This window comes from Balaenoptera physalus, assembly GCF_965194825.1.
Source record: "Balaenoptera physalus genome assembly, chromosome: 3".
NCBI lineage: Eukaryota > Metazoa > Chordata > Mammalia > Artiodactyla > Balaenopteridae > Balaenoptera > Balaenoptera physalus.
In genome coordinates this window covers 63,987,363-64,013,714 of record NC_138890.1, presented here as the reverse complement: position 1 = coordinate 64,013,714, position 26,352 = coordinate 63,987,363, and the positions used below count along the sequence as shown (strand labels likewise).

Genomic DNA, 26,352 nt, shown 5'->3' with positions numbered 1-26,352 from the left:
ATTTCGTTCCTTTTTATGGCTGAGTAATATTCCATTGTATATATGTACCACATCTTCTTTATCCATTCGTCTGTCGATGAGCATTTAGGTTGCTTCCATGACCTGGCTATTGTAAATAGTGCTGCGTTGAACATTGGGGTTCATGTGTCTTTTTGAATTATGGTTTTCTCTTGGTATATGCCCAGTAATGGAATTGCTGGGTCATATGGTAATTCTATTTTTACTTTTTTAAGGAACCTCCATACTGTTCTCCATAGTGGCTGTACCAATTTACATTCCCACCAACAGTGCAAAAGGGTTCCCTTTTCGCCACACCCTCTCCAGCATTTGTTGTTTGTAGATTTTCTGATGATGCCCATTCTAACTGGTGTGAGGTGATACCTCACTGTAGTTTTGATTTGCATTTCTCTAATAATTAGTGATGTTGAGCATCTTTTCATGTGCTTCTTGGCCATCTGTATGTCTTCTTTTTTTTTTCTTTTATTTTTAAAATTAAAAAAAATTTTTAACATCTTTATTGCAGTATAATTGCTTTACAGTGGTGTGTTAGTTTCTGCTTTATAACAAAGTGAATCAGCTGTACATATACATATATCCCCATATCCTTTCCCTCTTGTGTCTCCCTCCCTCCCTCCCTCCCTCCCTATCCCACCCATCTAGGTGGTCACAAAGCACCGAGCTGATCTCCCTGTGCTATGTGGCTGCTTCCCACTAGCTATCTATCTTACATTTGGTAGTATGTATAAGTCCATGCCACTCTCTCACTCTGTCCCAGCTTACCCTTCCCCCTCTGCTTGTCCTCAAGTCCATTCTCTACATCTGCGTCTTTATTCCTGTCCTGCCCCTAGGTTCTTCAGAACCATTTTTTTTTCTTAGATTCCATATATATGTGTTAGCATACTGTATTTGTTTTTCTCTTTCTGACTTACTTCACTCTGTAGGACAGACTCTGTGTCCATCCACCTCACTACAAATAATTCAATTTCGTTTCTTTTTATGGCTGAGTAATATTGCATTGTATATATGTGCCACATCTTCTTTACCCATTTATCTGTTGATGGACACTTCCATGTCCTGGCTATTGTAAACTGTGCTGCAATGAACATTGTGGTACATGACTCTTTTTGAATTATGGTTTTCTCAGGGTATATGCCCAGTAGTGGGATTGCTGGGTCGTATGGTAGTTGTATTTTTAGTTTCTTAAGGAACCTCCATACTGTTCTCCATAGTGGCTGTATCAATTTACATTCCCACCAACAGTGTAGGAGGGTTCTCTTTTCTCCACACCCTCTCCAGCATTTACTGTTTGTAGATATTTTGATGATGGCCATTCTGACCGGTGTGAGGTGATACCTCATGGTAGTTTTGATTTGCATTTCTCTAATAATTAGTGATGTTGAACATTCTTTCATGTGTTTGTTGGCAATCTGTATATCTTCTTTGGAGAAATGTCTGTTTAGGTCTTCTGCCCATTTTTGGATTGGGTTTTGTTTTTTTGATATTGAGCTGTATGAGCTGCTTGTAAATTTTGGAGATTAATCCTTTGTCAGTTGCTTCATTTGCAAATATTTTCTCCCATTCTGAGGGTTGTCTTTTCATCTTGTTTACGGTTTCCTTTGCTGTGCAAAAGCTTTTAGGTTTCATTAGGTCCCATTTGTTTATTTTTGTTTTTATTTCCCTTTCTCTAGGAGGTGGGTCGAAAAGGATCTTGCTGTGGTTTATGTCATAGAGTGTTCTGCCGATGTTTTCCTCTAAGAGTTTTAGTGTCTGACCTTACATTTAGGTGTTTAATCCATTTTGAGTTTATTTTTGTGTATGGTGTTAGGGAGTGTTCTAATTTCATTCTTTTACATGTAGCTGTCCAGTTTTCCCAGCACCACTTATTGAAGAGGCTGTCTTTTCTCTACTGTATATTCTTGCCTCCTTTATCAAAGATAAGGTGACCGTATGTGCGTGGGTTTATCTCTGGGCCTTCTATCCTGTTCCATTGATCTATATTTCTGTTTTTGTGCCAGTACCATACTCTCTTGATTACTGTGGCTTTGTAGTATAGGCAGAAGTCAGGGAGCCTGATTCCTCCAACTCCGTTTTTCTTTCTCAAGATTGCTTTGGCTATTCGGGGTCTTTTGTGTTTCCATACAAATTGTGAAATTTTTTGTTCTAGTTCTGTGAAAAATGCCATTGGTAGTTTGATAGGGATTGCATTGAATCTGTAGATTGCTTTGGGTATTATAGTCATTTTCACAATATTGATTCTTCCAATCCAAGAACATGGTATATCTCACCATCTGTTTGTATCATCTTTAATATCTTTCATCAGTGTCTTATTGATTCCTTCTAGTGTATTTTTCATTTCAGTTATTGTATTGTTCATCTGTGTTTGTTTGTTCTTTAATTCTTCTAGGTCTTTGTTAAACATTTCTTGCATCTTCTCGATCTTTGCCTCCATTCTTTTTCCCAGGTCCTGGATCATCTTCACTATCATTATTCTGAATTCTTTCTCTGGAAGGTTGCCTATCTCCAATTCATTTAGTTGTTTTTCTGGGGTTTTATCGTGTTCCTTCATCTGGTACAAAGTCTTCTGCCTTTTCATTTTGTCTGTCTTTCTGTGAATGTGGTTTTCCTTCCACAGGCTGCAGAATTGTAGTTCTTGCTTCTGCTGTCTGCCCTCTGGTGGATGAGGCTATCTAAGAGGCTTGTAGAAGCTTCCTGATGGGAGGGACTGGTGGTGGGTAGAGCTGGGTGTTGCTCTGGTGGGCAGAGCTCAGTAACACTTTAATTTGCTTGTCTACTGATGGGTGGGGCTGGGTTCCCTCCCTGTTGGTTGTTTGGCCTGAGGTGGCCCAGCACTGGAGCCTACCTAGGTCTTTGGTGGGGCTAATGGTGGAGTCTGGGAGGGCCCACACTGAGGAGTACTTCCCAGAACTTCTGCTGCCAGTGTCTTTGTCCCCACGGTACACCACAGCCACCCCTGCCTCTGCAGGAGACCCTCCAACCCTAGCAGGTAGGTCTGGTTCAGTCTCCCCTGGGGTCACTGCTCCTTCCCCTGGGTCCCGATGCACACACTACTTTGTGTGTGCCCTCCAAGAGTGGAGTCTGTGTTTCCCCCAGTCCTGTCGAAGTCCTGCTATCAAATCCCACTAGCCTTCAAAGTCTGATTCTCTAGGAATTCCTCCTCCTGTTGCCGGACCCCCAGGTTGGGAAGCCTGACATGGGGCTCAGAACCTTCACTCCAGTGAGTGGACTTCTGTGGTGTAAGTGTTCTCCAGTTGTGAGTCACCCACCCAGCAGTTATGGGATTTGATTTTATTGTGATTGCACCCCTCCTACCATCTCATTGTGGCTCCTCCTTTGTCTTTGGATGTGGGGTATCTTTTTTGGTGAGTTCCAGTGCCTTCCTGTCAGTGATTGTTCAGCAGTTAGTTGTGATTCTGGTGCTCTCGCAAGAGGGGGTGAGCTCATGTCCTTCTACTCCGCCATCTTGAACCAGTAATAATTTATATACCATAAAATTTATCCATTTTAAGTGTATGATTCGATGATTTTTAGTAAATGTATAAAGTTTTACACCATCACCACAATCTAGTTTTGGAACATTTTCATAACCCTTTAAAAATATCCCTTGTGCCTGTTTGCAGTCTATCCCCTCCTATCCCCAGCTCCAGGAACCTTCTAATCTGTTTTCTGTACCTGTGGATTTGCCTTTTCCGACCTTTTCATATAAATAGAATCACAAAATGCGTTGTTTTCAAGATTCATCCATGTTGCACCATGTATCAATAATGTTCTTTTTTATTGCTGAACAGTATTTTATTGTATGGATATACCACATTTTGTTTACCCATTTATCTGTTGATGGACATTTGAATTGTTTCTAGTTTTTGGCTAGCATGAACATGCTGTAATCAACATTTGCAGATAGGTCTTTGTTTTTATTTTTCTGTATCACAGGGTAAATTTAAGTATTTAAGAGAAACTACCAAATTACTGTAAAGTGACAGCACCATTTTACATTTTTACCAGTACCATATGAGGGTTCTAGTTTCTCCATATCCTCCTATCGCTTGTTATTGTTTATCTTTTTGATTATAGTTATTCTGATGGGTGTAAAGTGGTGTCTCATTTGTTTTAATTTGTATTTCCCTAATGAGTAATGATTTTGAACATTTTTAATGTACCTAGCCATTCATGTATCTTCTTTGGCTTATTTAAATCTTTTGCCTTATTTTTATAATTGGGTTGTTTGTCTTATTGTTGAGTTGTAAGAGTGCTGTATATATTTTGGATAGAAGTCCTTTGTTTGTCTTATTATTGAGTTTTAAGAGTTCTGTATATATCTTGGATAGAAGTCCTTTATCAGATATATGTGATTTGCAAATATTTTCTCTCAATCTGTGGATTGTCTTTTCATTTTCTTAATGGTGTCTTTTGAAGCACAAAAGTTTTTAATTTTGATGAAGTTATCAATTTTTTTATGGATTATGCTTTTCGTGTTACATCTAAAAAATCTTTGTCTATCCCAAGGTCATAAAAATTATTCTCCTGTGTTTTCTCCTAGAAGTTCTTTAGCTCTTATATTTAGGTCTATGATTCATTTTGAGTTAAGGTTTTTGTATGTTAACGTTCTAAATTCATCTTTGTGGAAGTAGATATCCAGTTAGTTCTAGCACTGTTTGTTGAAAAGAGTATCATTTCTCCACTGAATTGTCTTGGCATCTTTTTCAGAAATCAGTTGACTATAAATTTAAGAGTTTATTTCAGGACTCTCAATTTTGTTCATTGTCTGTATGTCTATACCTCACCGTCTTGATTACTAAAGTTTTATAGTAAGTTTTGAAAACAAGAAGTATTAGTCCTCCAACTTTGTTCTTCTTTTCAAAAATTGTTTGGCAATTCTGCATTCTTTGCATATTTTCATATCATTTTAGTATCAGTTTGTCAATTTCTGTCTGCCGCCAAAACTCTTCCTTGGACTTTGATAGCGGTCACATTGAATCTTCAAATCAACTTGGGGAGATTTGCTGTCCTCTTTAGTACACAGACATGGAATGTCTCTCTTTTCTTTTCCTTTTAAATTTATTGCTAAGGGAGTGGAAGAATTTTTTAATTTCGAGTTTGGATTCTTCATTGGTAGATAGAAATAAAATTGATTGGATGAAGGCAGTCAAAAGGCACATACTTCCAGTTATAAGATAAATAAGTACTAGGGATATAACGTACAACATGATAAATGTAGTTAACACTGCTGTATGTTATATACGAAGTTGTTAAGAGAGTAAATCCTAAGAGTTCTCATCACAAGGAAAAAGTTTTTTTCTGTTTCTTTAATTTTGTGTCTGTATGAGATGATGGGTGTTCACTAAATTTACTGTGATAATTGTTTCATGATGTATGTAAGACAAATCATTATGCTGTATACCTTAAACTTATACAGTGCCATATGTCAATTGTATCTCAGTAAAACTGTATGAAAAAGACTTAAAAGACTTGCGTCACCTGCATCTTTAATTGCTTTGCCAGATTGAGCTGTAATTTTAGACATAATTTTTGCTACAAAGATTTAAAATATAAGAGCATTTTAACCACTCTAAAATTTAGAAATAGGAACTTGAGACAAATTAGATTTTTCTAATGGAAATGTTCTGAGCCTAAAGCCCTAAAGGAGAGTAAGGAAACCAGTTAACTTTAATTTAAATAATCAGGTCTTAAGTAGTGAATGAACCAAGTTCTTTTGTTAAATAACAACTGTATTAAATCCCTGAAAGGTTAGTTTCAAAATGGCATTAATGCAGTAGTTTCAGGTCTAATTAATGAAATAAATTTCTATTGGTCACTATAAAAAAATTTTTTTTTTTAATTAAAAAAATACAGTTGATTTTTGTATATTAATCTTGTAACCTGCAACCTTGCTGAATTCATTTATTAGTTCTAGTGGTAGCTTTTTTGTGTGTGCATATGTGGATTCCTTAAGGTCTTTTAAATATAGGAGCATGTCATCCATGAATAAAGAACAGTATTTTTTTTTTTACTGTCCAATCTGAATGCGTTTAACTGCCCCTTCTCTCTTATTATTAAAGCGCATATATGAAAAACCTATAGCTATCATAATTAATGATAAAAAACTGAATTACTTTCCACCTATAATTGGGAGTAAGACAGTGATGTCGGCTTTTATTACTTCTGTTCAGTATTGTTCTAGAGAGTCTAGCCAGCAAACTGTTAGTTCTCTTCTATTACTAGATTGAGAATTTTTATCATGAATGAATGTTGGATTTTGTCAAAAGCTTTTTCTGCATCTACTGAGATGATCACGTGAGTTTTCTGTTCTTTTTTTCTAGTAATAAGGTGTATTACATGAACTGATTTTCTGATGTTAAACCAACCTTGTATTCCTAGGATAAAACCCATGTGGTCATGGTGTATAATCCTTTTTTATATATTGCTTGGTTAGGTTTACTAATATTTTGTTGAGTATTTTTGCTTGTATATTCATGAGGGATATTGGTCTGTAACTTTCTTGTGATGTCTTTGTTTGGTATTTCTGTGGTAATAATGGCCTCACGGAATGAGTTGGGAAGTGTTCCCTCCTATTTTTGGAAGAGTTTTTGAAGTATTAGTATTATTTCGTCTTTAAATATGTGATAGAATTTACCAGTGAAGCCATTTTGGCTTGGACTTCTATTTGTGGGACGATTTTAAATAATCGATTCAGTTTCTTTAGTTATTATATTGGTCTATTCAGAGTTTGTTTTTTCTTGAGTCAATTTTGGTAATTTGTGTCTTTCTGGGAATTTATCCATTTCATCTAAATTATCTAATTTGGCATAAAGTTTTTTGTAGTATCCTTTATAATCTCTCTAATTTCTGTAGGAGTTGGTAGTGATGTATTACTTCCTGATTTTGGTAGTTTGTGTCATGTTCTTTTTTTCTTGTTGGTTTAGTTAAGGGATTGTCAATTTTGTTTATCTTTTGAACAACAACTTTTCCCTCTTCCATTGAATTCCACTCTAATCTTTATTTCCTTCATTCTTCTTGCTTTGAAGAATGCAAGTTTACTTTTAGTTTACTTTTCTTTTTATAGTTTCTGAATCTTACATTATTAATTTGAGTTGTTTCTTTTCTAATATGGGTGTTAAAAACTATTTATTTCCCTCTAATCACACCTTTAACTGCATCCCATAAATTTTTATTTTTGTTTGTTTTTATTTTTATTCATTTTTGTTTGTTTTTATTTTTATTCAGTTAAAAATATTTTAAAATTTCCCTTGTGGTTTCTTCTTTGACCCATGGATTATTTAGTAGCGTGTTAATCAATTTCCAAATATTTCAAGATTTCCCAAATTTCTTTTTGTTGTTGATTCCTAATTTAATTCTGTTGTGTGCTTTGAACATATTTAGTATGATTTCAGTTCTTTAAATTTGTTGAGACTTGTTTTATGCTTGTTTTTGTATAGCCTGTGACCTAAGAATGGTTTCTAGATTATTAAAGAATTGTTAAGAAGAAGAAGAATATATGACAGGTAGTATGTGGCCTGCCAAACCTAAGGTATTTGCATCCCACTTGGTCATGGTGTATAATCCTTTTTATATGTTGCTGGATTTGCCCATTTGGGTGGGCAGAAAAGGTTTGCCAACCCTTGGCAAAACATATAGTCTCTTTTAGACAATACTCCATGTACCTTTGAAAAAATTGTATATTCTGATGTCGTAGGGTGTCATAGGATCTCTGGATTTCAGTTAGATGAAGCTGGTCAGTAGTGTTCAGATCTTCTGTATCCTTGCTTATTTTCTTTCTAATTGTTCTATCAATTATTGAGAGTGGGAGATTGAAGTCCCCAGCTACTACTGTTGAATTATTTATTTCCACTTTTAGTTCTGTTAGTTTTTGCTTCTTGTACTTTGGGGGCTCTATTGTGAACAATTCAGTAGCATTAAGTACATCCACAGTATTCTGCAAGCCATCACTCCTATCCATTTTCAGAACTTTTTCATCATTTCAAATAGAACTCTGTACCTATTAAATAATGACTCCCCATTCCCCCTCACCTTACCCCCTTGGTAACTACCATTCTGTAATTTACATTAGGATTCATTTTTTCTATTAACATTCTTTGGGTTGTAACAAATGAATAATGACATGTTATAGTATCATATAGAATAGTTTCACTGCCCTAAAAATCCTCTGTGCTCTGCCTGTTCATCCCTCCCTCTCTCCTAACCCCTGGCAACCACTGATCTTTTTATTGTCTCCATAGTTTGCCTTTTCCAGATGTTTTGTAATTGGAATCTTACAGTATGTAGCCTTTTCAGATTGGCTTCTTCACTTAGTAATATACATTTAAGTCCCCCACCAACCATGTCTTTTCATGGCTTGATAGCTCATTTCTTTTTAGTGTTGAATAATATTCCATTGTCTGGTGTACCACAGTTTATTTATCCATTCACCTATTGAAGGATATCTTGGTTGCTTTCAAGTTTTAGCAGTTATGAATAAAGCTTTCTATAAACATCTCTCTGCAGTTTTTGTTTGGACATAAGTTTTTGACTCCTTTAGGTAAATACTGAGGAACACATTTGCTGGATTGTATGGTAAAAGTTTGTTTAGTTTTATAAGAGGTCAACAGACTGTCTTCCAAAGTGGCTGTACCATTTTACATTCTCACCAGCAGTGAATGAGAGTTTCTGTTGCTCCTCATCTTCACCAGTATTTGGTGTTATCAGTGCTTTGGATTTTGGTCATTCTAATGGTTGTGTAGTAGTGTCTCTTTGCAATTTTAATTTGCATTTTCCTGATGACATGTAATGTGGAGCATCTTTTTATATGTTTATTTGCCATGTGTATATCTTCTTCAGTGAGGTGTCTGTTCATGTCTTTGACCAGTTTTTCTCATTACCTTGTTCATTTTCTTGTTGAGTTTTAAGAGTTCTTTGTATATTTTGTGTAACAGTCCTTTACCAAATGTGTCTTTTGCAAATATATTCTCCCATTCTGTGGCTTGTCTTCTCATTCTTTTGACGGTGCCTTGGTGTTGTATCTAAAAAGCCATCACCATATTCAAGGTCATCTAGATATTCTCCTCTGCTATCTTCTAGAGTTTTATAGTTTTGTATCATAGGTCTGTGATCCATTTTTGAGGTAATTTTCATGAATAGTGTAAGATATTGTGTCTAGATTCATTTTTTTGCCTGTGAATGTCAGTTGTTCTTATACCATTTGTTGGAAAGACTGTCTTTTATCTATTATTGGGGAAGTAACCAAGATCCTTCATCAAAGATCAGTTAACTATATTTATGTGGATCTATTTCTGGGCTCTCTATTCTGTTCCTTTGATCTCTGTTCTTTTGCCAATACCACACTGTCTTGATTCCTGTAGCTTTATAGTGAGTCTTTAAGTTGGATGGTGTTAGTCTTCCAGTTTTGTTTTTCAATATTGTGTTGGCTGTTCTGGGTCTTTTGCCTCCTTATGTAAACTTTAGGATCAGTTTATCAATATCCACAAGATGATTTGTTGGGATTTTTATTGGGATTTCGTTGACTCTCTAGATCATGTTGGGAAGAACTGACATCTTGAGAATATAGAGGCTTCCTACACATGAACATGGACTATATCTCTATTTAGTTTTTCTTTGAATTCTTTCTTTAGAGTTTCATAGTTTCCTCATATAGATTTTTTATCTATTTTGTTTGGTTTTTACCTAAATATTTCATTTTTTGAGTGCTGATATAAATGGTAATGAATTTTTAATTTCAAATTCTACTTGTTCATTACTGGTATAGGAAAGTGATTGACTTTAGTATATTAACCTTACATCTTGCAGCCTTGCTATAAGTGCATATCAGTTCTGGGAGTTTTTTTGTCAGTCATTTCAGATTTTCTGCATAGACAGTCTTGTCATTTGTGAACAGACAGTTTTACGTCTTCCTTCTTGATCTGTATACCTTTTATTTCCTTTTCTTGTCTTAGTGCTTTAGCTAGGATTTCCAGTGTGTTGTTGTAAAGGAGTGGTGAGCACATCCTTGCCTTGTTACTGATCTTTGCAGAAAAGCTTCTAGTTTTTCACCATTGAGTATGATGTTAGCTGTAAGTTTTTTGTAAATGTTCTTTATATCAAGTTGAAGAAGTTCCCCTCTATTCCTAGTCTGCTAAGAGCCTTACTTAGTTTTTTAGTTCAGATTTTTGTTTAAAGTAATTTTACAGACACTGGTATAGTTAAGTCTTTCAGTTTGCTGAAACAGAGGTTTGTCATCTCAAATTTAAACCTGGATTAGATTCTGCTAGAAAAATAACTTAAAATGTGATGTTGCCTATCCGTGTATATGTATAATTTTGAAAATTGTTATGATCAACGTATTTCTGATGTTTGTTTTTTTGAAAACAAACATACAAACAGACTGAAAGTCAGGAAGGACAGTGAGACAAGTGAAATATCTGAAAATTTTCTTTTTCATATAGTGCTTGGGTTGGGTTAAAGGAAACACAGAGTCTGGAGTTTCTGATAATCATTAAACATTTTTTCTGTCTGGTTTGTTCACAGATGTTCAGCCTGTTGCCTATGAAGAGCCCAAACATTGGTGTTCAATTGTCTACTATGAATTAAACAATCGTGTTGGGGAAGCTTTTCATGCATCTTCTACTAGTGTGTTAGTAGATGGATTCACAGACCCTTCAAATAACAAAAGTAGATTCTGCTTGGGATTGTTGTCAAATGTTAATCGTAATTCAACAATTGAAAACACTAGGCGACATATTGGAAAAGGTAATTTTGTCATTTTCCTACATTCAGTTGAATTCAGTCATTTGTTGTGCTTGCTATGTAGTCTGCATTGTGTAAGGTTCTGGGGCATACAAAGAAGCTTAAGGCATGGTCCTGCCCTCAAGTTGCAGATGTTGAAGAATGTATTAAGTAAAGACAGACTTCTTTTCTTTATCCTACCTATTTTTTCTTCATAGTACTTAGGGTCTGAAATCATACTATTCTGTGTTTATTTTTAAAATTTTCAGTCTTTTTGACTGAAATACAAGCTATACAGAAATTTGCATTGTTCACAACAAATCTTTAGCAACTAGAACGATGCCTGGCTCATAGTACATACACAAGAAATATTTGTAGAATATATGAATGCTAGTGAAGGATTAAAATTTTTAAATTATGATATTTGTGGAATATTTTGGGTTGATGACTTGAAAGAATTTCCATTATGTTGGAGGAGCAGGGTTACTGGTAGGAAATCCAGTTTGAATGACGTAAGTCTTCAATGGCTTCACTGCCACATCTCCCACCTTTTAAATTCAGGTAACAGGGTTTTATTTATAATTCATCCTACAAGATAGTTGCCATAGCAAACAAGGAACTTTTCACATTGCAGTGAAATGTCTCACGCATCAAGCGGTCAGAAAGGAAACCTATCCCAGGTAGAGCTGTTTGCCTCTCTTTTAAGAAGTTTTGTTTTTACCACTTGCTACTTTTTGCTTCTTTGACTTGAGAAAGTCTTGGTCCAAATTAGGAACAAAAGGTAAAAAACTTTAATTGTAATATGATTTCTTATAGAAGAGATTCAGAAAAATAAATAACTTTAATTGTAATATGATTTCTTATAGAAGAGATTCAGAAAAATACTATGTCCAAAAATAAGTTGGAAAGAAAGTTTCCATCCTTTTTTGACTGAACTGTCAACTTGCCATGATTTTTTAGGTAAAATGCCTCACTTCTATGCATTGATTTTTCATTCTGCAGTAGAATAATTTAACAGAAATCTACTTGGTGAATTCTTAAATTCTAGAATCGTTTTCCCCTTTTTTCCTAGTATGCAGTTCTAGGATCCTTTCTTCCACGGCTCATTTTTATTGGCCCAGAAGCAAAACATAGTTTTTAATGTCATAGCCTGAAACCAGTCTGTGACTCACATGTGTGTACTACGATGGTCTTTGTAGTACCATTTGCAGTAGAGAAAAGTTGGGAACAACTTCAGCTCTAGTATATAATTTGAATTTTTAAATATTGAAGATTCATATATTATTTATATATTTTTTAAATACCCAAAACTTTTTTTTAAAGGAAAGTAAAATAAATCTGCCATTTAAAGGCTTTTCCTATGACCTGAAATTACATATGTGACTTAGCTTTTTTTTTTTTAAATGCTGCAGACCTTTCCATTAGCAAAAAGAGTGCAAAACTTTTTGCCAAACAACTATTCATGATAGTTGATAGCACTAAGAATTCCTTTGAAAGGACTCATCATAAGGTGCTTTTTGGGGGATTTTTTTTTTTGCCATCGCTTTCTTTCATAGAGATGATAAATGATTGTTGGAAAAGAAAAAAAAACCCTGAGAACTGATAACCTAATATGCTGCCAACTTGAGGCTTAAGTCTTTGTTATTTGAGGATCATTTTAGATTTAGGCACATTAACCTCTTGATTATCTTTGGTGGCATAAGGCCATCTAGTGGTAGCTTCTGTCTGAAGACTTGCTATAGTTTAGTAGTTATTCTTGGTTGTACCTCATACAACTCCCTCGGTTTCATTATACTGCTTTGTTGAGTTTACTCTTGTAATGCCTGTCTTTTTAAGGTGTTCATCTGTACTATGTTGGTGGAGAGGTGTATGCAGAGTGCCTCAGTGACAGCAGCATATTTGTACAGAGTAGGAACTGCAACTTTCATCATGGCTTTCATCCTACCACTGTCTGTAAGATTCCCAGCAGCTGCAGCCTCAAAATTTTTAACAATCAGGAGTTTGCCCAGCTTCTGGCTCAGTCTGTCAACCATGGATTTGAGGCAGTATATGAGCTCACCAAAATGTGTACCATTCGAATGAGTTTTGTCAAGGTGAGTGGGTTGTGACCTGTAGCTTAATTTGAGTCACTGTAAATATGTATATTATATGTCTGTAGGTTATGATTTTAAAAAGTCTTTGTTAAATGAAAGGTACTATTTTTTACCTGATTAAATAGGTTTTTAAATAAAATTCTTGAATTTATAACTTAAACCACATGATTGGTCTAAGATTTTATTTTATAATCCAGACATTATAAAGTGCTCAATATTGATATTGAATAGGGGCTGAGTTTATAAAAGGATTTCAGTTAAAGGCTAAATTGCTAGAAAGCATTTAATATTAAAATTGCTTTTTAAGTTCCGTAGCTTCAGCAGTTTCAATCATTATTAGATCCCATTAGGTTGACTTAAAGAATTCTTTACCATACTAAAATTATTTTCCTTGTTTTAAGCTCTGTTATTAAGGATTTGCAAAGTTCAAAGAACTTTTCAAATTTATCATTTGCTCTTGACCTAATTTTATTGGTATTCCAAATGATGGTGCATAAGCAAAATTTAGAAAGAATTTTAGTGTTATACTTCAGCAACCTGTTCTGTACCTGCTTGTTCCTTAAGGATTTAGCCAAAGAAGAGCAATTGTCAAATGCTCTGTGTAGGTTTTTTTTCTTTTTGGCCCACAGCACCACAGCCCAGTATTTTCTTGCTATAGGCTTTGTTATAGGCCTGTTTATGCAGCAGTTTATCAATAGCCCTGAAGGCATTTCCCTTGCCTTCTATAGAAACATGGCTTTTGCATATTCAATATAGTCTCCCAATCCACCCTCATCACAGCTGCTTACTTTTCCTGGGCCAGGACTACTGTAAGCAGTAAAGCAGAGAGCTAGATAAATTCAGGCAAATAGAAGTGAAAAAATTCTGTTTTACTCTTCGGAGTTTTAGGCTAAAGTGGTCCAGCTCAATTCATCCCAGTAATTTCCCATCTTAAAGGATAATGATATGTGACTGCCACTTTAATTACATTTGTATGCATTGATCAGATTTACAACGCCTTATCTGATGTTTAAAAAAAACCCTGAAAATCAAAAACTTTTTGTTTACAAAATCTGATGTGAACTTACATGAGGCTATATTTGAGTTTTATTTATCCCATTAAGAGAGAATGTAGCTCACTGCAGAAATATTAATATTTTAATTATGAGGTATTGCACCATTATTAACTTTCTAAAAGTAAAAAAAAAGAAAGAATTCTGAAACATATCTTGCTCCAAGGGTTTCTATTAAGGAATTATATGTTATTATAATGATGCAGCTATTGTGTTGCTTTTAATTTCATGGTGAATGCTAAGATTGGTTTTGTGATAGTTTTTCCTTTAGGTATGTCTGTATATCTCTACTGTTAAAGTTTATTTTTGTTAATGTGTTGAAATTGGTTTTGACTGGTTGACAGTTTAAAAAGTGGCTTGCCATATTATCTGTTCATTTTCATAGGGCTGGGGAGCAGAATATCACCGGCAGGATGTTACCAGCACCCCATGTTGGATTGAGATTCATCTTCATGGGCCTCTTCAGTGGCTGGATAAAGTCCTCACTCAGATGGGCTCCCCTCTAAACCCCATTTCTTCTGTTTCATAGTGCAGAAGTATTCTTTTCCAGTTATATTATTAGTGGACTTGTTTTAATTTTAGGGAAAATTTCAGTACAGATACTGTGAGCTTACATGGAAAACAGATATTACAGCTTATTTTTTTTCTACATAATTGTGACCAATACATTTGTTTTTGTGATGAATCAACATCTGTTTGTATTCATGTTCATGTGATTAACTCGCAAAAGTGTTGTGAAAGATGCAGAGTGAGTATTGTGCCCCAGTTCAGAAGTTTGGCATTGATCTTAAACTGGAACATACTTTTGCCTTATTGTCCCCTCAGTTTTTTTATTTGTTAAATTTTTTTGGAAAAGTAATACATCACATGATGAAAATTATAACAGTATAAGAAGGTGTTCAATGAGAGTCTTCCGTTCTATTCTTGATTCTCCAGAAGCTGTACTTCTACCAGTTTCTTAGTCCCACCAACTTTAAAAAAGTATAATTCATTGTTTTATAAAAGCATATGGTAGGGGCTTAAAAGAAACTATAAAAAAAAAGTCTTTTATTTGAAGGAACACTATACACTGCTCTAACAGGTAGTGTTCAGTAAAAGCCAAGTGATAGTTTTCTAAGTGACATAAAATTTACATTTAATACAGCTAAATGTTGGTCAGTGCATTGTGACTTCACTCAATATTATCTTTTGTAAAATATTTCCTTTTTTAAAAAAAACTTATTGCAAACAATGGATCTCCAGTATATGTCATTTACTCAAATCTGTCATAAGTACTACTTTATAGCTAGTGACAGTGCATGCACGGCCTTGTTCAGCTGTGTTTGCTGCTTTTGGCCAATGTTGCAAGAACTCTAATTTTGACATGCATTAATCTTTTATTTTGCACTTTGATGGGTGACAGTTTTTAGAGTAACCTTTTGTGAAACACACTCAAGCGACTTGGACTTAGACGTTCATCCTTGCTTCCTTGGTACCCCTTTTGTATTAAACACTGCAATTTATAGATTACAGTTATAGGAAGTTATACTTTTTCTAGCTTTTGTCGTATTTTCAGCCTAGATTATAAGACTGTTATTCTGTAGCTCCAGTTGAAGGTGCCTTTTTAATTCCCTGCAGGATGATATTAATGTTGAAAAATCATGTCCTTCATCCCATTGTTCTTACTTGCGTCTGTTTCCCCACGCAAGGACCTGTGTCCTGTATCCATAGGAGCCTCTTCAGTCTGGCCCCAAGGATGAGGCCACCTGTCTGATGCTTAAATGAATTGAGCTAGCTGACGTGAAAACATTCACATATCAAAGAATACAGACTATTCTCTCAGTTACCATGGGTGCTCTTTTCCCGTTTTTTTTAGCACCTATGTGGATACTAGTCTCCACAGTCCTCAGAGAGGAAAGACATGGAAACTCTAAAATACTCACTTAATCAGTCATGCTTAAGGGCTTTGAGTAGAGGACTCTTAACCTCTTTTTCTAGGGAGCAGTCAAATGGATACTTAGTTATGGCATGAAGAACAAATACATTTTTTGGAAAAAAAAACCACCTAACTTACCTATTAGAAGACGCTTATTTTCTAGTGCCTTTTAAAAATATGTGGAGCCATGTCAGTCTTCTGTTTAAAATGTTAGTTTCATTTGACTTTCTACTTTGCCCTTTCTGCTCTTACGAGGAAAAAAAATGCATTTTTTGAGGAAAGGAGAATGCAGTTCCTTTTGTTTTCCATAACATTATTTATTGCTTTTATAAAGTGCAGCCAATGGATGGTTTTAGTTCTCTCAGATGAAGTGCCATATGTGTTTCAGCTCACAGTCCTTTGCTAAGTAAAAGGGAACTTTCTGACAGTCACCTGAGCCTTAAACGTAAGTTTTACATGACATGCATTCTCAATCTTCCAGAATTGTGTCAGCCACACAAAAGAGGATTATTTGCTTAGTGATAGAACTTAGCTATTTACATCATTCTTTTACTTAGGCTCATGGCACAATCTTTGGAACAAATTTGTAGAAAAACTACCTAGGTTGACTGGCAGATACATGTAATCAACTTCAGTGGGCTTGAACTGGTGGAAACTATTGAATTGTTTTATTGATGCTTACAACTGAGTTAATTAAAAATTGTTTTTATTCATGTAACAGCCTTTAGAGTTAGCAAGATTTTATGTGATTGGCTTTTTCTGTGTTTTCTCTAAGGAGCTGTGTCTCATGAATGACAGTACTGAAGCTATTAACTGGTAAGAGTTTCATGTAGAAGTATAATAAGCCTGTTGTATTTCCAAAAAGTTGTTAACTCTACACCCCTGGGTTTTATATGAAAACTTCATTCAATCCAGCTGGTCCTGTAATTCCTGAGGATGCTCAGTACAGGAATGGATGGGGGATAAAAACTAGCCAGTGACATTAAAAAAACTAAGTAAAATTCTACCAATGAAAAAAGCACCTCTGAAGGAAACCATTTCATAAAATTACAGTTTTAAGCTTTTATTTAATCTCCAGAATGGTTTATAGTCAAATTTATGAAAACATCATCACAACCAGAATAATCACATTTTATAGCATGTACAACATTTAAATAAATATATGCCAGCTGAAAAGATAGAGTCTGGGAATAATAAAATTACAACCAGTTTGGTAAATGCAAAAAGAGGAATAGAATCAAAATTAATCTCAGTAATGTATTAAAGCAACAAAAAGATACTGACTGGAAAAAAATAATTTAAGAGGTGCATTTGACTAATATCGCTACATAATTACCTGGCTTACGTTATGGAATATAAACTAGTAGGCATGTTACTGATCTACTGAAGTGAACGTTTTTTCTTTAGAGAAAATTTAAGGAAGACATCAATCTAAATGTCAAATATATATATCAGACTATAAATCACTTTTTACATTTTCTTGTTATATAAGTAAACTATCAATATGGTAATAGAATTGTCTGGGTTTCTGAGGTGAAATCCACAGTAAGATTGCTGTCAATAGGTAGTTCAATAAGTTATACTTAATAGTATGGAAAGAGGGTGTAGCTATTTTATACTTTTCATAACATTTGAGAGTAAGACATTCTTTTAGGATGTAAAATGATCAGTAAGTATTCAGATCTGAAATCTATTGTTAAGATAAGGACTGGGGCTCACATTATATAACCTTCAGTATTATCTTAGAGTACCTGTGGGAAACAGTTCCCCTGTAATAGTGTTCTTTTAAAGGAGAAAGTTTATACAAAAATGAAATCATGCCAGTAGCAGAGAAACCCTAATTTCAAGTTTGATAGTACCTGTTTAAGTGTTGTATTTCTATTACAGAGAGCATCTAATATACCATTTTAGCTCCATTTCTTTATACTTTTTCTAGTTGCTTGCTTAATATTACTTTGGATCATTATCACTCTCCCACTTAAAATATATTAATATCTTTTATACTTTCTGAAGAAGGGAAAATCTTTTGATAATTATTAAATTCAGCTTCCAATGATGATTTAAATTTTGGACCTATTAACTTTTAAGAGGCTCAGAGCTCTTCCTTGTCTTATTAGTTAAATCCTCACTTAATCTCTCTGGTAGGAATTATGAATGTGTGTCCTCATTATACCCATCAGCTAGATAAGCAAGAATCTTTTAAGGTAGTAGATAGCCTGGTGGTTTTAGAAGTGTTTGGTGATTTTTATTGGCGGGAGTTTTCCTAAGTATTGGTTTATGGGCATCTCCTCAGATATTCAGTAGCGCAGCTTTTTGGGTGGTAATCTCAGGTTTGATGCCTGTTTCCCCTGGAGAGTAGCATTTTCCTCATTAAAAGAGGTGGGACTGGGGAGGTTTACTTCTCACAGAAGATGCATGTATGGAGAGAGAACTTGAGGCATTTCTTCTGCGTAAACAATTCTATTCAATACCTGCTAAACAGAAACTTAGCTAGTTCTTTGTAATTCACTGGATTGAAGTTTAGCACGTCCTAATTACAAGAGGTAAGAGTATTTGTCAAGCCTTTGTTATATTGGATTTTTCATAATAGAGACTTCTCTTCTAAAATGCAGTTATTATAATTGAAGTGTTACCCTAAAATTGGATGATTTACAAAAACCAATGAGAAGGACTTTACATATCAATGTTTTTAAAAAATAAGAGCTTATGCTGTAATATTTGCTGGTAGCAATTGCTGTAGAACAAGTGTTGAGTTGTTTTGTTGAAAAGATCTAGTCTCAGAGCAGGATTCTTCTGTTATTTGTGACAGAGTGAAAAAGCTTTGTGTGGTTCTCGTCCAAATAATTCAGGTCTTAAAATTCCTAAAATCGTCAAAACCATTGTCTTTTAAGGATTTATTTGAAGATAACTGTTTTTTAAAAGTTTGAAATTTTGTGTAGAGGTAGATTTTTTTTTACCCCATTGATAGGTAGTGCCTTCTTAATACTAGCTGGTGTTAGCTATAACAAAACTCCAGTGAGGCCAAACAATCCCAAGTAAAGAAGAAATCTTTTAGAGTCAGATTTGCCCTTCTAATACCATTGGAGATGATGTTGCTTTGATTTATTCATAAAGTATTTTAACTGTAGGGACTCTTGGAGATAATAGTTGGGCAAGTGCTTTTCTTTTCAACGTGGTTGGTTAAAGTTGCATTTTGAAAATCACTTATGTTAAAATTGGGTAGGACTGTAATCATGAAAACTGGGTGTTTGTATGTAATCCTGCCCATGTTCTCTTAAAAAGATATTTCATATGCAGATGATAAAGACCAAATCACTGGCTGCACTCTAGGTCTGCTTCTTACTTGTACTTGTTCTCCTTCTGTTTATGTTATAGAAAATGAAAGTCTAGCAACATGCTTCAATTCTGTTATCTTTTTGATACTTATAAAAATGTATTAGGTTTTACTATATTGTGCTTTTCAAAGCCATAACTCTTAAGAACTTTGTTTTTGGATATTGTTTGCTAATACTTTATTTTAATAAATCTCAAAATCTGCTTAATGTGTGTTTTTGTTTGTTTTGGGGGCTATTCTTTTTTGATTTAACATGTTTCATTGAGTGAAGTTATAAAAAAGGATGAGATTATCAGTTGCTGTGATCGGCTGTGTTATCTGTTTGTGCACTAGCGATAGAAAATGAATATACTAGGCCTTTCCACCCAGCATGAGGTTTGCTCAGAATGATCAGTATGTTTCTGTTCTGTTTATAAGAGAGTTGATGTGTTTTTCTTTGTTAGTTTAGTTTTGTTTTGAAAAAGGATTTGAATTTAGAGTCTGGGGTTTTTTAGTTTAACCACTAATTTCCCTTCTCTAGCTCTATTTAAAATTAGAGGTCTTGACCAGATGATTGAGAGATAGAATAGTTGTTAGCAGAGCTGGCTTTGGAGTCTGCTTGCCTGCATTTGGGTCCTGGACCTCAGAGCTTCCTTAACTCTGTGCCCTTAGGCTTAACCACTCTGTGCCTCAGTTTCCTGATCTGTAAAGTAAAAGTCTACTTGTAGGATTTGGGGGAAGATTAAATAAAGTAATACAAATAAAGTACTTAGTGCCCGCCACATCAGAGCTCTTTTATTATTATTATTATCATAACCATCATCTCTTACCTTTCTGCTGCTTCTTTGAATCAGAGGAATTATTTCTGATGCTACTTGACCTTAGTAGATTAATCCTTGATTACCCACTTTGCGAATTAGCCTTGTTTTTCTTAATTTTCTCCTTTTAAAAAAAGTTCAAAATCACAGATTAGTTTTGTCATCCCCACCAAGTGCCTGCCTACTTTGACCACCTTCTGTGTTGTATATACAAGAAAAACAAACTTATTCTAATTAGAAGGGGATGGTGAAAATCCATGTGTCCCCACTAGAAAAACCCAAACTAAATATTTTAACCTGAAAGAATAAATATAAAAGCTCTTATTATTCTCTATAGAGAAAGGCTTCATCAAAAGAATCCATATCTGCAAATCAGTTTCTTCTTATGCTTTTTTTTTTTTTTAATTTCAAGTGTAAGGCATTTAGTAAGGTATTTAGTAGCAACTTCACTGTTTTAGAAGCATACTTTAAAAACATTTGTTCTGGCAAAAGATTTCAGTGAACAGTGAGAGGTGGTGTTGGCTTCTCTCAGATTTAAGATAACTAGTTTTCAAATTGCCATAGCCAAAACAGTTCAGGTGACAGGGATCAATTGTGACATCTGTTTCAATTTTCTTTTAGACACAAGAACTCAATGGCTAATGCTATTCCATATTACAGCAGTTTTGATGCAATTCGTATTTTATAAATATTTATAAGAAGGCTATCAGTGGGCTATAAGAAAGTATTTCCCCCCCATTTAACATTTTAAATATTACTGTGTTTGTTGTTGTTGAATTTGTAAGCCTATTTTAATAAACTGACTTTTGTTAAAAAAAAAAAGTCTGTGTTCTTTTGGTCTAAATAACTTTTTGTGGTTGTATTTTAAAGGGGCTATAGGGAAAATATAAAGAGTTTTTGGCACCTTGCTCAACCATCTCCATCTTAAAGTATGTTGCATGGGGGTGGAAGGAGGATTTAGTTTGGTGGTTAAGATTATTGTATTATCAATATTGTTTCAAGTGGATGTGTGTATAGTTGCTGTGAGGGGTGTTTCCTGAGGCAGTTTTTGATGTTTGGGATGGATTTTGAAAGCCTTCTTATCCTTTTTCTTAATCTCTTACCCCTTTCCTGTCACCTTTTATTTCATTTTAAATAATAGTTTTATCTGAGATAAATGCTGAGAATTTTAATAGTACAGGAAAGTATGAACTAAAAATCCCAAACCAATAGTGAACCACTAAACATCTGTGCATGTATCCTTCTAAACTATTCAGGTAGTCATTCTACATCAGTCCTTTCCTTTCTTTGACAAGAATTTAGCTGATTATGGGTGAAGCTATAGCTCCTTTTTTGAAAGGGTTCTAAGAGAAATTGGTTTGGTTCCAAAGTGTTTCTTGAATTCTGTATCCCCAAGAGAGCATTGTCCTCTGAGCTGTCTCTTATTTTGTTGAATGGCAGACCTTTCCAAAACATATTACATCAAGCTTAGCTCTCCAGATATTTTAATGAGACTGCTGAAGTGACAGAAGAAGCCAATTGGGATTAATCTGGGAAGGCTTTCAGAAAGAAAGAAAATAAGACTTTGGAAAAGAAGGAGAAAGAAAAAACAGTTTTTCATTCTCCATAGCATTTATCACCATCCAGCATCCTACATGTTTTATTCCTTTGCCCTGTTTATAGACTGTGTCATCTCATGGGAATGTAAGCTGTGGCCAGATATGTGTTCCCACTGCTAGAACAGTTTTTGATATATTGTAAGCAGTCGAATATTTGTTGAATGAATGAGAGTACTGAAACCAGATATGATTTTTTTATACTAGAATTTAGCTTTAAATTATGTAATAAGACAATACTTAATTGAATGGATTGGAGCTCTGTACTTTATTAGATCTCTTTATTACCCACCTCATAGGAGAAGAAAGGGGGAAACTCAACTAAGAACATTCATATTTATTCTTTCTCTTTGAGCTTTTGGACCTTTGCCCCAAAGTTATCAGGCTCCTGGATTGTTGCTTAGAGAACCTACAAAATTAACAGGCAACTTGGAGCTTTAACCTGTTGACATTTAATATTTTCCCAGAGAATCGAAAGGGCACAGTTTCCTTGATGTATTTGACAAGAGAAAATAACAACAACAAAAAAGTGTGCTTTTTAGTTCATAGCTTACAGGGGCAGCAGTGTTAAGAACCCTGTAGTTTGATTTTAGTGCCCTGGTTTAGATTCCATAATATCACCCCCAACTGTTGTGCCTGAGGGTCAGGCCTTTAATTGCATTCAGGTGGGGCACCCTACGCAGTGCCTTTGAGAAACAGAACAGTGACCTGTGTTTGTACTTCAGAATAAAAGATTAATTTTGCTGAAGAGTGCGTGTGTGATTGTGGGGGGAGAAAAAGCAGAGGAGGGTTTGAAGGGCTATGCAGACATTAGTTAAGATTAATGGTAAACATCCCTTGGTTGTCTTTTCTTTACATAAAATTCTGTGAATTTTACAGAATTTGTTTAGGCCAAGTTAGTGATGGCAGTGAAGGTGAAGATGCTGAATGCAAGCACAAACTCGTTATGTATGAACAGGAAGCCTGCAAAGATGATCTTCATATGAAAAGAAAGGTGCTGTCCTTTTACTGTCTGTTTAATAAACTGCTAGAAGTTTACCATACCCATTTTCTCTCTCCTTAATCGTTGAACACCTCTGTCCAGCTGCATACCCCATTTTCCAGCCTCCCTTTCAGCTGTGGCTGGTCATGCGACTAAGCTCTGACCATTGGCATAATAGCAGAAATGATACGTGTCATTTTGGCATACTGCTCCACAGAGGAACCCTCTTGCTTTTTTCCCCTTCCTTGTGGCTAGAATGCAGATAGGATGGCAGGGACTAGAGTAGCCACCTCAAAGTGGACACGGGAGCCAAGGGACGAGGGTGACAGAGTTGTGCTACTCTTGGAAGGTTATGTGGAAAAGAAACTTGGAGGTGGGGAGTGCTCTTTGTTGTATCAGTCAGGCTGTAACCTGGTGAGTCCTTACTTGCTTCTTCACTTACTCTCACCTGACCTTTATTGCGTGCTTACTGCAAGTCAGGCTTCAGGCTCGGCAGCAGAGCTGTCGCAGGGAGTCATTCCTGTCCTCATGGAAAGCGAAACTATAAACACAGTTTAGTGGTTTCAGTCTCTATCTAGTTAGGGTTATTTGATCAGTTTTGGAGGGTGGAGGAGGGGCAGAAATGGAGAATCAAGGAGACTTTAAAAAATAGGCTCGGGGCTTCCCTGGTGGCGCAGTGGTTGGGAATCTGCCTGCCAATGCGGGGGACACGAGTTCGAGCTCTGGTCTGGGAGGATCCCACATGCCGTGGAGCAACTAGGCCCGTGAGCCACAATTACTGAGCCTGCGCGTCTGGAGCCTGTGCTCGGCAATAAGAGAGGCCACGACAGTGAGAGGCCCGTGCACCGCGATGAAGAGTGGCCCCCGCTTGCCACAACTAGAGAAAGCCCTCGCACAGAAACGAAGACCCAACACAGTCAAAAATAAAAATAAATAAATAAATTAATTAATTAAAAAAAAATAGGCTCTGCTCCTGTTTTTCCAAATATCTGGATTTTTTTCTGGTCCTGCGTGAGCAGTATCAGGTTGTTCATTCGTTTAACTAATATTTGAGGGCCTATTAGATGTCAGGCTGAGGATAAACTGAATGAAACAAAAATACTTTCTCTCAAGCAGCTTCATTCCGGCTGATGGAGACACAAAATAAGACAAATAAAATATATAGGGTAGTGGTAAGTTCTAAGAAGAAAAAGTATGAAAGGAAGATTTGAAATGTCAGGGGTGGGAGGAGGAAGATGGCTGAAGGTTTAGATCCAGAAACCAGAGACGGTCTCATTGAGAAGGAAATCTGTGATCAAAGTCCAAGAAGAGGTGAGGGAGTCAGTATGTGAAGTAGTGATTTAGTTGATTCTTAGTCAAGGCAATTCAGAAAGCATATGAATGACATGGTAAAGATCTCAGCTTCCCTGCAGGAAAAGGAGTAATTCAAGCAGAAATAGCTAAAGGTACAAACTTTTAAATTGCATGTTCTTTAGTCTCTGCAGGATACGATAATGACTGAAGTGTTACATAGATGGAGACAAGAAATGTCAGTTGCTAACAACTTTGTGGATTACCACCTCCAGGAAACAGGCCAGTTGGAGGCCCGATCAATAAGGAGCGTTCAACTCAGTATTTCATCTGATGCAAGTTTAGTTTAAGGCAGCAAATCAAAGGTGAAGTGTTCGGATGAAGAACCCACAGGCAAGAGTTTACCTTAACCTCTAGCTGTCTTTCCATTATATTCCAGTCAGTAAATACTTATTCAGTGTCTGTTTTGTGCTTAACACTATGCTGGGCCTTAGGAAAGCAGCAGTGAGCAGAGCGGGCACATGCTGTCCCTGACCTCATACAGCTTACACGGTAATAGAGGGGAGACATTAGGCCACGAACTACAACGCAGTTACTTGATAGCTGCGGTAAGGGACCTGATCGGGGGCTGTGAATGAACATAACTGATCTCCTCTGAGAACTCAGGCAGATCCATTTTGAGGAAGAGATATTGAGACCTGAGGGATGAGGAGGCATTAGCTGGATGAAGGAGGAGGGACAAGCAGCTTAGGCAGAGAGGCTTTAGGGATCAACAGGCCACTGTGTCTCAAGCCTGGAGTGCAAGAGGAATGTGAGGGGATGAGGCTGGAGAGGTTGGTGGGGGCCAGAGGATGCTGCATCTTGTAGGCCAAGGTTAGAGTTTTGTTTTAAATCCTGAGAACAAGGAGAAGCCACTGGAGTGTAAGCTGGGGCTGGAGGCAGATACTGGGGTCGGACACCTGCTTTGGAGAGAGGCAGCAGTGAATGCTGGGCTTTGAATTCAGGTCATGTTGGTAGAGATGGAGGGGAGTAGATGGAGCAGAGTGGTGTCTAGGATGGACTGCACATGGGAAGATGAAGAAGAGTTCGGGGTCAGGATGACCACCATGTGCTTTTTACTTTGGGCAACCAGATGATGGCTCAGTTTACTGAGATGGAGAAGACTGGAGGAAGGTCTAATTTATATGGAAAGGTGATGAATTTTAGTCACTGAGGGAAAGCAGTTGCTATTTTTGCTGCTGCAAACACTTCTGAAATGGTCATCCTGATGGCGAATAATGATAGCTCACATTCGAGCACTTACCACATGTCAGACATGAGCTGAACACTTTACCTCCAGTGTCCCCCACAATGTTGAAAATCCTATGAGCTAGGTACTGTTATTGTCTCCATTTTACAGATGAGGAAGCAGGTTTTCGGAAATCCAGAAGCATGAGCATGGCATGGAGTGGATGGCCAAGGTCAGGTTACCGGGCTCCAGGACTCTGGCTCTTGATCTCTACATTATGCTGCTTCTCCTGGTTCCTGGCATCTTTAACCACTTTCCTAATTTCTACCCTACCCACCCTCTTACCCCCCATCAGAAATGTGTTCTCAACCCTCTCGCCTGCCCCAGTGACTGGTTATGGAAGAGCAGCCCAAACACCTATGTCATGGGTCCTATTCCTCAATGTAGCCTGCAGGCCCAGCCCTTCCAAGGTAATTCCAAGACATCATGGGCTTGGTGGAAGAACAAAGGGCAGGAGGATGTGTGTGCATAGATCGACCTTCCTGATATCCATCTAAATGTCCAGTTAGCACTTCGTAGTCCACTTACCCTGCATATCAGCAGGAGACAGACATGAACTCAGCCACACCCTTTCCAGGGGAGAATCTGGGTCTAGGTCCCACATGACAAAGGACCCATTACTGCTCAACTAGTCTAACGCTAGCCTAGAGATGAGAATGAAATTATTTAGGGTCACAGTCCTGGCAAAAAGCAGAACTCTAGTCCAGTTCCTCATACTGACCCTGCTCGGTTTCTAGATTTCCAGCTCTACATGGTGCAATTACTTAGGAATTTCTTCCAGAAGTATCGGTTCATTTGAAGTGGCCAAGCCTTTGGCTTAGGTGGCTAAGACCACTGAAACCTTGTAGAGACATCAGAAAGATGGTTTCCACGTTGTCTGCATCTTAGCATTTTTTAGCTTTAACCTCTTGATGCCTTGGGACAGTATTGTATTAAGGGATCCCAAGAGCCTCCTGGATCACTCTGGCTTCAACTGGTTCTGGTCCAGGAACTTCAGGTGACCTCTAAGCCAGAAGTCCACTGATAATCCCCCCCCTCGCATTTTTTTGTGGTCACGATAGAGCTGTGGTGAGAGCACATCCTGTTTGTGGGTCAGCTTCTCCCTTCGGCAGTGCTGCCTCAAGCCTAAGGCTCAGTTACAATAACAGCTAATATTTGAGTGCTAGCATGTTACACTGATTATGTCATTTGACATTCAACCCTGTAGAGCTAGGTGATATAATACTCATTTCACAGATAAGGAGACAGGCTAGGATAGATTAAGTAATTTGC

The 26,352-nt window shown here is 36.4% G+C and overlaps 1 protein-coding gene across 8 annotated transcripts in view; it reads left to right on the top strand.

The window, feature by feature from the left end:
- The window catches only part of SMAD5 (SMAD family member 5), a 53,379-nt gene extending 30,492 nt beyond the window's left edge, over positions 1-22,887 (top strand). For 2 of the 8 annotated variants that reach the window (XM_082454638.1, XM_082454639.1), the window contains exons 5-7: positions 10,537-10,758; positions 12,571-12,827; positions 14,265-19,336. In XM_082454638.1, the coding sequence (XP_082310764.1) occupies positions 10,537-10,758; positions 12,571-12,827; positions 14,265-14,408 (623 nt within the window). In that variant the 3' untranslated portion in view covers positions 14,409-19,336. Of the gene's footprint in view, positions 1-10,536; positions 10,759-12,570; positions 12,828-14,264; positions 19,337-22,399 lie in introns of those variants that run through there. The other 6 variants (XM_082454641.1, XM_082454642.1, XM_082454644.1 and 3 more) reach the window with 6 other exon arrangements.
- Positions 22,888-26,352: the final 3,465 nt, after the last annotated feature.